This window comes from Eleutherodactylus coqui, chromosome 1 (genome assembly GCF_035609145.1).
Source record: "Eleutherodactylus coqui strain aEleCoq1 chromosome 1, aEleCoq1.hap1, whole genome shotgun sequence".
Lineage (NCBI taxonomy): Eukaryota > Metazoa > Chordata > Amphibia > Anura > Eleutherodactylidae > Eleutherodactylus > Eleutherodactylus coqui.
The window spans coordinates 54,589,109-54,605,769 of record NC_089837.1 but is presented as its reverse complement, the minus strand read 5'-3'; the positions used below and the strand labels follow the sequence as shown (position 1 = coordinate 54,605,769).

Below are 16,661 nucleotides of genomic sequence, written 5' to 3'. Positions count from 1 at the left end.
TCCGTAAGACTGGAGCTCATTTCCATGCGTAATATTACTACTAAGATGGAACAATCGATGTGCTTCACATTTCCCCGAGCTCCTTGTCACATCTATTGCTGGGAAAACGAGGTGCCAACCTACCTGTCCCTCACCAGAGCTCTGCAGGAGTTGTCACCCGGCTGTCTCCGGCTCCGTCTGGGTATATGACGTATGTTCTTACCTGCACTCATCCCGTTCCGTTACTCTTGTCATGGCCAACTTCATTCTGGTTTTATAGTTTTCTGGAGAGCTGATTAGCTTCGTTTATTCCTCTGCTTCAGCCGCTCATTAAATGTCAGGACGTTATTATAGGTACAATTAGAAGAAATATTCCTCCATGTAAAACTGGCTGTGACCCCTTCTCATGAGGAACGTTCACATGTGCCGGCAATTAACTAGAGCTCCTTCCCAGACGGTGATTTAACGACACGCATTACACAATGGAAAGATGTGCAGCCAGGAGATAATGGCGCTGGGGCCGCGTTCACTGCGCAATTAACATGAAGCCATTGCCCGTTGGTTAAACAAATGAACCGCGCATAGGGTACCGGCCAGGGGATTTGTTCTGTTCTCGAAGGCCAAGTTCATGACTATCATATACGCTACACTGCTGGTAGACTAGTAATCCCATGCACACGGTGCAGCACAGAGCGACGCGTTTCATGGGCATGCTGTGGTTTATTAATCCTATGCGAGGTGTTTCTTTACCAGTTTGTTCATATCATTTCCATTTTTGCATGGGGTTAAGGATTGAAGGTTTATAGACACTGTTAAGAATAGTTTTCTGAAAAAAAGTACAAAAAAGGACCTAAACAGGTCAAAACTTGGGTAAATCCACATGTGGTATTTGAAATGATTTGAGGTAGGTACTGCAGGTAGATAGATGTGAAATTGAGAATAGATTGAAAGAAAAGTACAGTATTCTTAGAATTACTATTACTATTATCATGGCCGTATGATGGGATTAAATCCCAGTATGTAGAGAAAGACATAGGATGTAGGACAGATATGAGATGGATGCACACGAGTAAGCAATTAATCAAATTCTGTGGCCAATTCAGCAGCATTTCCGAATGCAAAACCGCATCAAAATCCACACCGTAACCGCTGCAGGGCTGTACCTCACCTCGGAATACATTGCACCGCCAGCTCCCCGACAGCCTCTAGTGAGTGCCTTGCCGCCGGTCAGGTGATTCCACTTCCACATCACCGGACCAGCTCAGTGTCACTAGAGGTTGCTGTGTGACGGGGCGCCATGTATTCCAAGGTGAGGGGAGCACTGTAGCTCGTAAAATCAGCGGTGGATACACGGCTGATTTCAAGTCAAAATCTGCACCAATGTTTTCGATGCAGAAGTGTTGTGGAATGTTCTACAGCCAGCATTCTGCAGCGTTTCCACCCCGTGTAAATGCCCTGAAGGGGTTTTCTAGGCAGCACCTGCTGTCAGTACTGAGATGCTGTGATATCACCTGTAAAGGGCTGTGCACACAAGGCATTCCAGAAATATTGATGAACAAAAACCCATTTGTTGGAAGAAATTATTCAGTATTCCTCATCAACGTTGTACAATTCTTGTCCGTCCGGGTAAGAAAAACACCTATGAGAATATCTCCATTCAAATCAATCTGTTCTATTTCCATGCGATTTTAGTCCAATATTTCCAGACCAAATTGCTTCAATGAACGTACATTGATTTTCATTGTTCTATTCACACTTCCGTATATATATATATATATATATATATATATATATATATTGATTATATTAAAGGAGATGTCTCGAGGAAGCAGTTAAATTTTTTTTTTGCCCAGTCCCCCCCATTAAGTACACATTACTAAGCCCCCCTGTAAATGACATTTCTAGCTGGTTCGTACTTACCGTTCCAGCGTTTCAGCAACTTATAAAAGTTTCCTCAAGATGGCCGCCGGCTCTTTCCCCGTCGCTCGCTGCAGCCCGACGTGCGCGCTCCCGAGACGCCGCCAGCTGTGTCTCCATGGCAACCGGACGCATCGCAGCCGCCGACCAGACGCCCACCGCCAGGCAGCAGGTAAGGCGCTAGCCCCCGGCTCCCCAGCGCTAGACCCTCAGCCCAGGTGAAGGCCCCGGAGCCCAGCGCTAGTTCCCCCGGCCTAGCGACAGCCCCCCCCATCGCAGCGACAGCCCCCCCCGGCCTAGCGACAGCCCCCCCATCGCAGCGACAGCCCCCCCCGGCCTAGCGACAGCCCCCCCATCGCAGCGACAGCCCCCCCGGCCTAGTGACAGCCCCCCCATCGCAGCGACAGCCCCCCCCGGCGCAGCGACAGCCCCCCCGGCCTAGTGACAGCCCCCCCATCGCAGCGACAGCCCCCCCCAGCGCAGCGACAGCCCCCCCCCGGCCTAGCGCTAGTTCCCCCATCACAGCGGCAGCCCCCCCCCCGGCGCAGCGACAGCCCCCCCGGTGCAGCGGCAGCCCCCCCCCGGCGCAGCCCGGCGCAGCGGCAGCCCCCCCCCCCCCACAAATCACTTACCTGGGAGGCTTCTCGGGGCTGCTGGGCTGGGCTGGGCTGGGCTTCTCCGCTGGGCAGCTCCAGTTTCTGCACCTTCCTCTAACAGAGGAAGGTACAGAATGGCCGCTGCAGCGCGCTCCCGAGCAGTGACAGCTCGTCTGCGCATGCGCAGAAGAGCTGTAGCGGGGAGCACACTGAAGCGGCTCGTGCTGAATGGAGAAGACCGGACTGCGCAAGCGCGTCTAAAAAAGCAAGCTGCCAGCGAATTTAGACGGAACCATGGAGACGAGGACGCTAGCAACGGAGCAGGTAAGTGGAATAACTTCTGTATGGCTCATATTTAATGCACAATGTACATTACAAAGTGCATTAATATGGCCATACGGAAGTGTATAACCCCACTTGGTTTCGCGAGACCACCCCTTTAAGTGTGTTAAAACGAACGCAGCATGTTCTATTTTACCACATATTACGCATGTACGGCCCTTTTGTTGTCTAAGGGTGTGTTCAAAATGCAGTACATATGCAATTATGTTGCGAATGTTGCTAGGAAACACGAGTAGAGAGTGAAAAAAAAAGATGAAGAAGCCAGAAAGCCAGTGCAGGACTGCCTTCGTAAATTACGCTGTTTATTACCATAAGGTTGCGTACGCCGGCCTTATGCAGCATTTCAGTCTTTTGATTTTGTGGGTTTCTGGTGCATTCCATGGTAACGGACAGGACACGCACACGTAAATTTTTTTCCCTTTTTTAATTTTTTTAAATATATTTTTGTCTGAAACTTAGCTATAGGTAAAAACCGCTATAGGTAGTTAAACTATGCACTGTGCCAATGTATCCATGTCATACCTACCTCCTAACTTTCTATCAGCTCTTCGTTAATGACATGTGACTTTTAGTAACAGACAGGACATGCAAATAAATAGCAATTGCAGAATGCTTGTTTTTTCCAAAATTTCTGTTCTCTTAGTTAATATATAATCAAGACTCTCTCACATTATTTTCAGTATACTCTTAAAAGATTGTCTGTTTTGTACTTGTTCTGATCTGTTAGTTATAAAACCTCTAACTTATTTTTTTCATATGGTAACAGACAGGACGTACGGGTAACAGACAGGACATGTTTGAATGTAAACTTACTAAAAATAAGAATAATAATTTTTTTTTAGATGTTTTATTCAGTAACAGGTAACTGCAATATATATGAATCTTATAAGACTTAAAATAAGAACTTTTGTTGTAAATTATAATGACCATTAACTAACAGAACGATTAATCACACTTTCTTGGTAACAGATCGGACATCTAGTTGGCTCTTATGGGAGCCCATGGCAGCGGCCGTAGGTGGGAGGAAGTTTAGCAGCGTTGCTGCTAAACTGCCTCCCTCTGTTCTCCTCCCCTTCCCCGTGCAGGCTTACCTCTCCTCCCCGCTCGACCTCTGCAATCGGAGGGGCAGAGCAGGGGTGGAGCTAAGCAGTGATCCACCCACCCCTCCCATTGTTGGCTATGGGGGCGGAGCTAGGCACCCGCCCTCTCCCCGCCCCTTGTCCATAGCCATGAATAGGAGGAGGCGAGGTAAGCCTGCTATGGGGAGGGAGGGGAAATGGGAGATGGCCTGCTGAGGTCGGCGCATTTGCGCTGGCCTTACCGGGCCATATGAATGGGCGCACAAACGTTTGATTTGTGCGCCTGTTCACCATTTTCTTTTCCCCCAACATAGCGTATATCGGCCGGCCGTGAAAACGGCCTGTCTATATGCGCTCATGTGAAAGAAGCCTAAGAGACACAAAAACATAAATTATCAAAAAATATTAACAAATATAATTAATTGGAATAAGCCTTCTGCAGTTGCACCCCAAGCAGACAGATAGTGATGCATATTTTAACCGTACGCCCGCACCTTTTTCATGGCAATACCCCTTTAATTTAGTAACTTGCTTCAGTGCACAGACTTGGGGGAGTGCAAAAAAACCCAGAACGTGTATCCATGATATATAAGCAGCGCTGCGACTTGTGGCGGCTCCGGGAGGAGCATGGATATTCCAATTATTTGTTGCAACTTTTTCATCAAATCCTTATAACTTTTTTCCATCTTTGCAGAAAAAGAGAAGTACCTCACATGCCCTGAATCTAATCAGAAGAAAAGTTGATTTTACTCCTGCCAAGCAAATAGGACGATCATTTTTCACATTCTTACATTTTCCAGGGTAGTTTCAAGTTAGATTATGTTACTGTTGCTTATGAGTTCCTGCAAACTCCCTGAGCCCCTGCCCTGTTGTAGCAGTAAGGGCCCAAGTGACTCTTACAGGGGAAATATTGCTAACATTTCACGCAGTATGTTTTCTGTTGTCTGCCATAGATACAGTTAATGTTTTGTGTGCCTCTGATTAGTGTGGAAAAAAAAAATTAATGCAGTTCTGTATTATGATTTATGGACTGAAGTCAGCGCCCGGTGTCATTTAGCCAACTCTGAAGTCAATTTTTATTTTTTAAAAAAAAAAAAAAAGAGGAAAAAAAAAAATCTCGATTTGGATATTAGAACCGGCTACTGTTTTTGTTGATCTTTTCAACTTGTGAATGGGTCTAATTCAAATCTTAGCAGCATGGGATCTGAAAATTATTAATGCTTCAATTCAGACAGTGATATTGAGTGAAACATTGGCCAAGTGTGCGAGATGGAGAGCGGTAGAATTTCATTAAATCGTTTTCAGGTGCATTTTTACTTCTCCCGTCAGCTCGTGTAACGCGAGTTTGAAGTTCCCGTTTACTTGGCTTCCTGGGCTTTTGTAGTGGATTTGGTTAATTTCAAGAAACTCGCCCCTGCTCTTTGTGTTTTTGGTACTTTGGATGCCTGTAAATGACTATTTTCCGTTTCACAGACAAATAATTATGTTTGCTGTAGGGAAAAAAACTTTGCAGATTTTTTAAGAAGCTTTAAGGCGTCGTCCAGTTTAAAAAAAAAACACAGCCTTTTCTACACCGCATTAGGGAATTAAGTTCAGCTTCCTGATCTCTTGATAAGAATGGAGAGGAGAAACTTAAAGGGTGTTGTGCAGTTTAGAAAACCCATTTTAATAACCCTGTTAGGGTATTCTGAGTTAATTGGACGGGTCTCCTCTGGTAAGGATCCTCATCTGATGACCATATTGGAGAGCAGCTACAAAGAGCGTCTCTCACTCTGGAGGACTGCCCGTTCGTGCATTACATAGAGAACCTGTTGATTTGAATAGGCATTGTGTAATGCTTGATTTCCCCTGTGGGGGTGCTGCAGGGAAAATGAACACTTAAAGCCAGGTTACGTGGGTGTAAGCGCATTTCAGCTGCATTAATACGCTACGTAGTTACATGTCTGATAATCGCTTACTCACGCGTATTTCGACACGTGTTTTTGTGTGCGCAAATACACTGCATATTGGGGTTTGCAAAAAGTCACATTGATGCCTCATTACAAGGCAGATGAAGCCAACGCAGTACACTTTGCTTGCAGGTGCTGAATGCCATGGAGCTGTTTAGTAATCATGTATCCTGGCTTGTCGGATGTCAATCTACCCAGGAGGGATGTGTTTGGGAACCAGAGTGCATGACTCCTTTAGAGAGCGGCACCGCCCAGATGACTCTTAATGGGTGTTTCAGCTCACATTATTTTAAAACTTCATTGTGTGCTTTATGCTACAGTTATAGGGTTTGTATAAGGGTGTTTTTAGAAACGACTACTGTCAGATATAACAGCAAGGCGGCAGTTTAGGGGGCTCCGATGTGAAGACAGTAGCAGGGGAGAGTTCTATGTTAGAATTGTGGGAAACATACAGTATCTTTTAATGATTTTGTACGCTTTTGCAACCATTTCTATTACTCCAGTGTAATGAAACAACTTTACCAATACTCATGATAAAATAAAATCTCTTACCAGCTCTTTCATACATTTGTTGGTTAAAGATCGCAAACCAACCCTGCCTCATCCTGTAAACAAATTTCCTACGTTTTATTCGCCCACTATTTTACTTTGTGTAAGATAAGCATACAATAAGAGGCGTATAGAAAAAAACTGACGAAGAGCCATCTTCGTTGTTTAAACTACCTTGAAAAATGGACTAATATTTTCTCTTTTTCAGCTTCAGCAAGCGGCTGATGTGTCGCAGATGAGAGGAGCCCGGGTTATCTCAGCTGAAGATCTTCTTTTTCTCATGCGCAGAGATAAGGTAAGAAAAATGGCGGCTGAGTTGTTTTCTAGAGTTGCTCATCGAGTGTCTGTCAATCACATGCATAGGCTTCATTATAGCCCTGTCCCTACAGAACCTGGGCACTGAGTAAATAGTTAAACAGCAATAGTTACACAAACTCCCACACACTGACTGCGGCATTGGTGTTTATAGTGTAACCAAAATGTAACCACCAGAGCGCTTAGGCCAGTCACAGTCCAGCATCAGGGGATCAGAACTGAATAATGGGGAACTTGCTCTAAGATCGATTTCTTGGAAAAAATGAAAAGGCAACCTGCTACGCTTTTTTAACAATATGGTACCAAATATTATGGTGTGTAAACTGATGTGTTCTTTATCATTCAGCTTATTAATAGCATCATATGATGATAATACTGGTGAATCAAAATTGCACTCTATTGACAAGACTATAACTGCTATTACACTGCCCCCCCTGTATACAAATATAACTACTATAATACTGCCCCCTATGTACAAGAAAATAACAACTATAATACTGCCTACTATATACAAGAATATAACTACTATAATACTGCCCCCCGTGTACAAGAATATAACTACTATAATACTGCCTCCTATGCACAAGAATATAACTACTATAATACTGCCCCCTATGTACAAGAATATAACTACTATAATACTGTCCCTATGTACAAGAATATAACTACTATAATACTGCCCCCTATGTACAAGAATATAACTACTATAATACTGCTCCTATGTACAAGAATATAACTACTATAATACTGCCCCCTGTGCACAAGAATATAATTACTAGAATGCTGCTCCTATGTACAAGAATATAACTACTATAATACTGCCCCCTATGTACAAGAATATAACTACTATAATACTGCACCCCTGTATAAAAATATAACTACTATAATACTGCCCTCTATGTACAAGAATATAACTACTCTAATACTGCCCCTATGTTCAAGAATTAACTACTATAATACTGCCCCCTATGTACAAGAATATAACTACTATAATACTGCTCCTATGTACAAGAATATAACTAATGTTATACTGCTCCTATGTACAAGAATATAACTAATGTTATACTGCTCCTATGTACAAGAATATAACTACTATAATACTGCCCCGTGTGTACAAGAATATAATTACTAGAATGCTGCTCCTATGTACAAGAATATAACTACTATAATACTGCCCCCTATGTACTAGAATATAACTACTATAATACTTCTCCTATGTACAAGAATATAACTACTATAATACTGCCTCCTATGTACAAGAATATAACTACTATAATACTGCCTCCTATGTACAAGAATACAACTACTATAATACTGCCCCCTATGTACAAGAATATAACTACTATAATTCTGCCCCTATGTACAAGAATATAACTACTATAATACTGCACCCCTGTATAAAAATATAACTACTATAACACTGCCCTCTATGTACAAGAATATAACTACTCTAATACTGCCCCTATGTTCAAGAATTAACTACTATAATACTGCCCCCTATGTACAAGAATATAGATACTATAATACTGCCACCCGTGTACAAGAATATAACTGCTATTATACTGCCCCCTATGTACAAGAATATAACTACTGTAATACTGCCCCCTATGTACAAGAATATAACTACTATAATTCTGCTCCTATGTACAAGAGTATAACTACTATAATACCGCCCCCTATGTACAAGAATATAACTTCTATAATACTACCCCCTATGTACAAGAATATAACTACTCTAATACTGCCCCTATGTACAAGAATAAAACTACTATAATACTGCCCCCTATGTAAAAGAATATGACTACTATAATACTACTCCTATGTACAAGAATATAACTACTATAAAACTGCTCCTATGTACAAGAATATAACTACTCTAATACTGCCCCCTATGTACAAGAATATAACTACTATAATACTGACCCTTTTTACAAGAATATAACTACTATAATACTGCCCCCTATGTACAAGAATATAACTACTATAATACTGCCTCCTATGTACAAGAATATAACTACTATAATACTGCCCCCTATGTACAAGAAAATAACTACTATAATACTGCCACCTGTGTAAAAGAATTTAACTGCTATTATACTGCCCCCTATGTACAAAAATATAACTACTATAATACTGCTCCTATGTACAAGAATATAACTGCTATAATACTGCTCCTATGTACAAGAATATAACTGCTATAATACTGCCCCTATGTACAAGAATATAACTGCTATAATACTGCCCCTATGTACAAGAATATAACTACTATAATACTGCCCCCCCCCCTTTTGGGCAAGTTTTTCATTGTACAAAAATATTCATAAATGTATTTGGACTGAGGATCGTCTTGCTGTCTCATCTTTTGTTTTCCATGTACAGAAAAAACTGAAGCGACTGCTGAAATACATGGTGTTTCGGGATTACAAATCCAAGGTCCTGAAGGGCATTGAGGAGGATGAACTGGAAGGTAGGTAGCTGTTACGATCGCCTGGACATACATCAAGCCGCTGCACAGGCACCAAGCCTAGTTTATGTTCCTCCACATGACAAGGGAAGGAGTGTAATTTGCTTGGCTCTTTGTAATCCGGATCAGCACAACATCCTTGTTATGAGCACACTTTTTCCTTCCATTGATGTTTTCATAAACTGGGAATGATGAGGAGACTAATTGATTTCAGCGTTGGTAATTTCAGTGCGGTGACAATGGGCAGAAGGAATGGCCCTGATCTTTATTGCACAGGACAGCTACTAATGCATTATTCAGAAAACTCCTGACCAAGTTCCTCATCCAGCAGAGACAACGTTGACACATGCAGAATGACTTATTCCATGTGTGCTGGTGTGCGGGGTCTGGTGCCAACAGGGCGATTCATGGATTGGAATCATTTATTTTATGATTCTGGGATTAGGCAATTTTCAGTAGCTGCTGTTGAAATTAAAGAGCCACACCACCCATTGTAAACGCCGCGTACAGATGATAGGAGGCACGCCGCGGGGCTCTCACAAAAGGTGAAGGCTTTTTAAGTTTTTATGGAATGCCTCTGTCTCCAGGGCTAAACTTACACCAAACTTTTGATCAAGCCTCCAGAGATATTAAGATGTTCCAGTTACCCAAATATCATGCCCCTATTAAATACACCACATACTGCTGTGAAAAACCCTGGCCCGCGTTTACAGAAGGTTTTACGACAATTTTAGGCATAAACATAAAACGGCACACATTTTTCCACAAGGAGGTATTTGCGCAAAAAGTTATATCTTTTTCCCTTTTTGAATAGCGGGTAGGGCTTGTCCGAAGAGGCGTGGTAATCCCTAGATCTGCAGATTTATGTATAATTTGTGCCAGAAACTAGCATAAATTATACTAGAGTTATTCACCAGATCAGACCTGAGAAGGCGCACAGAGCTGCTGGGATGTGCTGTATATATGAAGAAGTCAGCACCTCTTCATGCATTCAATATGCCAGGGAAAATTGTGCTAGGCGTGGTGCCGTAAATGATGGTTTAGTAAATACCCCTTACATTCTATATTAGGGACTTGGTGATTAGTATTGTTGCCTTCCTCACTGTGGTTCTGGGTTCAAAACGTACCAAGGGCAACATCTGCATGGAGTTGGTATGTTCTGCCCGTGTTTGCGTGGGTTTTCTCCCGCACTTCGAAACATACTAATTATAGAGATGTTAGAATGTGAGGCCTAATGTCCGGTGCAAACACTCAGTATACAAGAGCTGGAACGTTTTCCATCAGCGTAGCTATATGAGAGCTTGTATACTGCAAGCCGATGTACATTTTTTTAATGGTATACTTTAACCCTTTCCAATCCAATTTGTGTCCTGGTTTTCCTAGGGGGCTTACTCTTTTTCTGCCATTATACAAATGCGCTATCTGCTGGCTAAAGCCAGTACTGCATGAGGTGACACATTGGATAGGCTCTAACAGCAGAGAGGCTGGCAATATACAGTAAGAGAACCCCAACAGACGTCTTCCAACATTGGAGCTGTACAGCCCTAAATCATAATATCTATAGACGTCACACAGTACATTGGAAAGGGTTAATGTACTATATAATGTAATGAAGGGGAAATGAAAAAAAATGCAAGTGCAATTTTTCTTGTTGTGGGGTTAGGTTGTTAGTTTTTAAGGCGTTCATGGTGCAGTGGTCAGTTTATTCTGTTGGTTAGTACCATTACCACAATATGATGTCCTATAGCTTTGTTATTGTCTACTGGCCAGCGTCAGGGCTTGTGTTTTTGTATTTTTGAGTTTCTATTAGCACCATTTTCAGGTACATATATCTTTTTGATCAGTTTTTAACAACTTTTTTCTGGAGTAGGGATGACCGCCTTCTACACACCCTTCAACCCCCTTTCTCCTCCCCCCACCCTCCCACACAATTTTAGCATTCTGTACTTGTTTCTATGGTGTTCACAATGCAGGATAAAGAATGGAATATTTTTATAGTTGAACATGTTTTGAACACAGCGGTACCAAATATGTGTTTTGTTTTTCATTTTTATTTACTTTTCTGTGGGGAATTTTTTAACTTTAAATGGGTTTTCCAAGTTATTGATTTTATATGGTTTTGGGTTCCCCGTGCCCCAAAAGTAATATACTTTAGCGTCGCTAGGGTGTGGCTTATTAAGACATATGATTTTTACCTCCATTGTTGTAAAAAACGACAGGGCTGTTTAAAAACACACACAGGGAGGAATGCTGGTTGGGCTATTGATATACATTATATTTAAAATTGTTGTAGAATTAAATCTCGCACCTCATATCCGTGTCCGCACAGGTTTTGTGCTGATTGTTTCCACACCATGTGGATGATTTTCAAAATCTCATCAACTTTGCTGCTACAGCTACTATAAATTCCACAATTCCACAAATTCTCTGTGTAGTAATAGTGCCCCGCCCCCCCCCCCCCAAGTTGGTGGCCCCAGTAGTAATAGCAACCCCCTATATTGATGGCCACAGTAGTAATAGCGACCTCCTATATTGGTGGCCCCAGTAGTAATAGCGACCCTTTTGCCCGATAGTAATGGTGAGCCATGACAGTGGCCCCGGTAGTAATGGTGATCCCCACAGTGGCCTCGGTAGTAATTATTGCGGCCCCGGTAATAATAGATGACCCCTATTGCAGCCCCGTTAGTAATAGGTGACCCCTATTATGGCCCCGGTAGGAATGGGTGACCCCTATTATGGCCCCGGTAGTAATGGGTGACGCCTATTATAGCCCTGGTAGTAATAGGTGACCACTATTACGGCCCTTGTAGTAATAGGTGACCTCTATTGCGGTCCCGGTAGTAATAGTGACCCCTTTTGCGGCCCTGGCAGTAAGAATGACCCCTATTGCAGCTCCGTTAGTAATTGGAGACCCCTTTTGCAGCCCCAGTAGTAATAGGTAACCCCAGTAGTAATAGCGACCCCTACTGCGTCCCCAGTAGTAATAGCGACCCCAGTAGTTATAGCGACCCCTATTGCAGCCCTCAGTAGTAATAGCAACCTCAGTAGTAATAGCGACCCCTATTGCTGCCCCAGTAGTAATAACGACCCCTATTGCTGCCCCAGTAGTAATAGTGAGCCCTATTGCAGCCCCAGTTGTAATAGGAGACCCCTTTTGCAGCCCAAGTAGTAACAGCGAACCCTATTGCTGCCCCAGTAGTAATAGCGAAACTTATTGCGGCCCCAGTAGTAATAGCGACCCTTATTGCGGCCCCAGCACTAATAGCGATCCCTATTGCTGCCCCAGTAGTAATAGTGACCCCTATTGCGGGCCTCAGTAGTAATAGCGACCCCAGTAGTAATAGCGACCCCTGTTGCGGCCCCAGTAGTAATTGCGACCCCAGTAGTTATAGCGACCCCTGTTGCGGCCCCAGTAGTAATTGCGACCCCAGTAGTTATAGCGATCCCTATTGCGGCCCCAGTAGTAATTGCGACCCCAGTAGTTATAGCGACCCCTATTGCGGCCCCAGTAGTAATAGAGACCCTAGCAGTTATAGCAACCCCTATTGCGGCCCCAGTAGTAATATTAACCCCACAGTAGCCCCAGCAAAATATTAACCCCCTCAGTAACAACACTAAGCACGGCCCAGTAATAACATTAACACCCCCCCAGTAATAACATTAACCCTCCCCTTCCCCCCCCCCCAGTGATAACATTAACCCCCAAACCAAAATACTTGCCTCCTCCTTGCAGTCCCACGCTCACTGTGTTCTGGCCGCTGGCTCTGTCCCCGCCGCTGACAGCTGCGTCCTGTGCTCACTGTGTTCTGGCCGCTGGCTCTGTCCCCGCTGCTGACAGCTGCGTCCTGTGCTCACTGTGCCCCGGCTCGGTCCCTGCCGCAGACCGCTGCGGCATGATTGATATCTAAGTGCCAGGTGGCACTTGGGAGGTGAAACACGCCCCTAGCCAATCAGAAGCGGGGGAGGGGGGGCATGACCCACTGTCAATACTGCTGCATTATGTCGCCACCCCTATTTTCGACACGCTTCTTGCAGTCCTTGGCCGCCCACTGAAGATCACTTCCTGGTAACACGATTTATATCCTACCTCCAGGAAGTGATCGCTCTGATTGGCTGAGCAGTGCATCATGAACCAATCAATGCAGCACTCGATGAGCCAATGCGATAACTGTGATTGGTTCATCGAACGCTGCATTAATTGACTGAGCAGCTCTGGAGACCAGCGAAAGGGACCTGGACCATGCCTGCTAGGTAATGAATTCCTTTTTTTAATCTAATGCAGCTAGGGCTTATTTTGGGGCAGGGCTTATATTTCAAACCACCTCTAAAATCCCAAAAAACCAGGATAAGTCTTATTTTCGGGAAAACAGGGTAGGGGTGACCAACTGTCGTATCCGATGATACCCCAGACCATCACACTAGCATGGGGGCAGTGTGCTGCTCCATAGAAAAGGCAGGATTGAGGTGCTCACCCGGAGGTCTCGAACAACCTCAGTATGTTGCTTAAAACAACCTGGTTCCACTCCATAGCAGTCCAGTATAGTTGTTCATGACACCACTGGAAATAGAGGAGATAGTGGGTGATTATCAAAGGCAGTACACGTAATGGGCGCCGTGAGACCAAATGTCCTTCAGCCAAGGTCCTGAAAATGGTTCCGACAGACACAGGGGTGTAACGATGGCACCATCTGTTTCTGGATGGCGGATAACGATACTGTTGGAGCTGCTCGTGCACACTCCTCTCTACTTGTGGTCTATAGGGGGCGTCCTGAGCCCGGTCACCTTGTGTGCCCTCACACATCCACTGATCCCAACACCTACTAGCTGTCTGGTTGGAGAACAGCCCAGGTGGCAGGCAGTTCTTCGATACGACCATCCAGCTTCTCGCATCCCAATAATGTGTCCCTCTCAGACTCTGGTAATGCGGTGAAATCCCTTCTCTGCGTCATAGAGGAGTCTAGTGGTCAACAAGTTCTACACAAGCAGAAGAAGATGTCACTACACACAAGGAGCCTTTGAGAGCCTTTTATAGGCCGAGGGGGGAACCACTTTTAGGACCGCAGGTGACAAGACCGTTCATCTAATCACACCACAACCCTAATCATTTGTATATCTGCCTGAGATGGAACTGTTTGCCAAGTTTTGTAGGAAAACGACAACTTCTGGGTGCCTGAAAAAATGTATTTAACCTTCTTCTTTTATTTTTCTTACACTTTTATTTAGTTCCCATAGCGGACTTGAACTTGCGATCATTTGACTGCTTGTACAATATACTTGGATACTTCAATATCATGGTTTGCATACATCCTTCATGATCGCGCAGTGCCAATTTACCGTTGGTGGGTTTCAGGCAGTTAAAGGGGTTATATGAGATTATAAAAAGGCTTTGCTAGTTTTTCAGTAACAGCATGATTGTTGTCTATTGGCTGTGTGTGGTATTACAGCCCAGCTGCATTGATTTATTTAAAGGGGTTTTCTGTTTTTTTATTTTATTTTTCTTTTAAATTAATCAGTGTTGAACTATATCAACCCCTTAGTAACATGGTGTTGTTTATGGGGATTCTCCACTCCAATTTTCAGGAGCCATGACCTTTTTTTATTTTCATGCTGATATAGCCACATGCAGTCTTGTTTTTTACGTGGTGATCTGTGATTTTTAGTGCTACAGTTTTTTGGGTACATATAATGTATTGTATAAGGCCGGCTGCACACGGGCGGATTTGCATTACAGAATCCGGAGTGGGTATCCCTCTCTGGGTTCCACAGCAAATACCTTCTATAGCATGCTCTGGAAAAGTGCTTCTTCCTGCACACGAACAGAAATCGATTGCGATTTTCCGCTCGCGGAGGAAAAATTTCAGCATGTTCTATTTTAGTGCGGTGTCTGCACGGACGGCTTCTTTAGAAGTCAATGGAAGCTGTCCAACCCACGGGCCTTCTGCAATTAAAATTGCAGACAGGTCACGGATTCCACGTCCTCGTCTAGCGGCAACGTAGAAAAGCCTGTACTGCGCATGTCCGACAGCGAGTCGTCCGGATCATATGCAGCACAGATAAGAAGACAGGTACGCAGGGTCGGATTCCCCTGCAGGATCCCGCAGTGATATCAATTTTTTTTTTGTAGGGCAAGGTGAAAGAAACACATCAATTTTGTCTTTGTTTTTTTTTTTTGTTTGTTTGTTTGTTTTTTTAACAGCGCTAATCATACAGCATAATTGACATGATAAATTATTTCAGCAGATTGGTGCGATTACGACAATGCCAAAATTATATATATAGTTTTTACTCTTGCACAAGGAAAACCCTGATTTTGGAAATGTTGGGGGGGAGTTGCATCGCTGCATTTAAATTTCCATAATTTTTTTTATTTTTTCATTGAATGAGCACTATGAAGGCTTGTGTTTTGTGTAGCGAGCTGTCATTTTTATTGGTACCATTTTGGGGTACATATAGCTTTTTAAATCACTTTTATTGGATTTTGGTTCTGTTTTTTAATTTTTTTTCCCCCTCCTTTTACAGCGTTTGTGCTTTGAGCTAAAAAGTGTGTTCAATTTATTGTACAGGAGGTTACAAATGTGATGATACCAACCATGTTTTGTTTTGCTTTTTAACACAAAGAGAAAATTTCACAAAAAAAGGTTTTTAATAGAGATGAGCGAGTATACTCGTTAAGGCACATTACTCGAGCGAGTAGTGCCTTAGCCGAGTAGCTCCCCGCTCGTCTCTAAAGATTCGGGGGCCGGCGCAGCTGACAGGTGAGTTGCGGCGGGGAGCGGGCGGGAGAGAGGGAGAGGGAGATCTTCCCTCCGTTCCTCCCCGCTCTCCCCCGCCGGCCCCTGAATCTTTAGAGACGAGCGGGGAGATACTCAGCTAAGGCACTACTCGCTCGAGTAATGTGCCTTAGCGAGTATACTCGCTCATCTCTAGTTTTTAATTATTATTTACATTTTTTTTATGTACCTGTGATGCCATAATAATGCATTGAAATACTTGTGTATTGCAATGTATTATCGCTAATAATAGAGAACATTATCCATGACAGAGCTGGACACCATGACAGAGGGCAAATGATGTCACAGAGGGAGCGCCCTCTCTCTGTGAACCCTTTAAGGGATAAAGAACCTATACTAACAGGTTTTAAATCCCTGTCGCTCCCGACCCACATCTTCTCCCGGCCACCTTTTTTTTATAAGCTGCAGTCAGTGATGTTCCATATACATACTGACAGCTGTAGCCAATCACAGACCTCAGTGGTGCAGTGACTGCCTGCAGTGGTCCACAAAATCCCTTTGAATGCTGTGATACCAGGCACAGTGCCTGGACAAGAGTGGTGCGGTTTCTCTTAAGGAAAAACAAAGGCAAACTCTCTTAATTAACCTCAGGCAACCCCCTTTGTGTTGATGGTTTTACTGAACATATTAAGGCCAAATGCACATAACCATAATAACTGATCCTCAGACAGGAAGTCAGT

The 16,661-nt window shown here is 43.6% G+C and overlaps 1 protein-coding gene across 2 annotated transcripts in view; it reads left to right on the top strand.

Annotated features, from left to right (window-relative positions):
• Positions 1 to 16,661, top strand: part of SUPT3H (SPT3 homolog, SAGA and STAGA complex component) — a 474,485-nt gene that overhangs the window by 302,786 nt on the left and 155,038 nt on the right. For both annotated transcript variants that reach the window (XM_066596252.1, XM_066596261.1), the window contains 2 exons: positions 6,620 to 6,706; positions 9,106 to 9,193. In XM_066596252.1, coding sequence (XP_066452349.1) covers positions 6,620 to 6,706; positions 9,106 to 9,193 — 175 coding nt within the window. The remainder of the gene's footprint in view (positions 1 to 6,619; positions 6,707 to 9,105; positions 9,194 to 16,661) is intronic.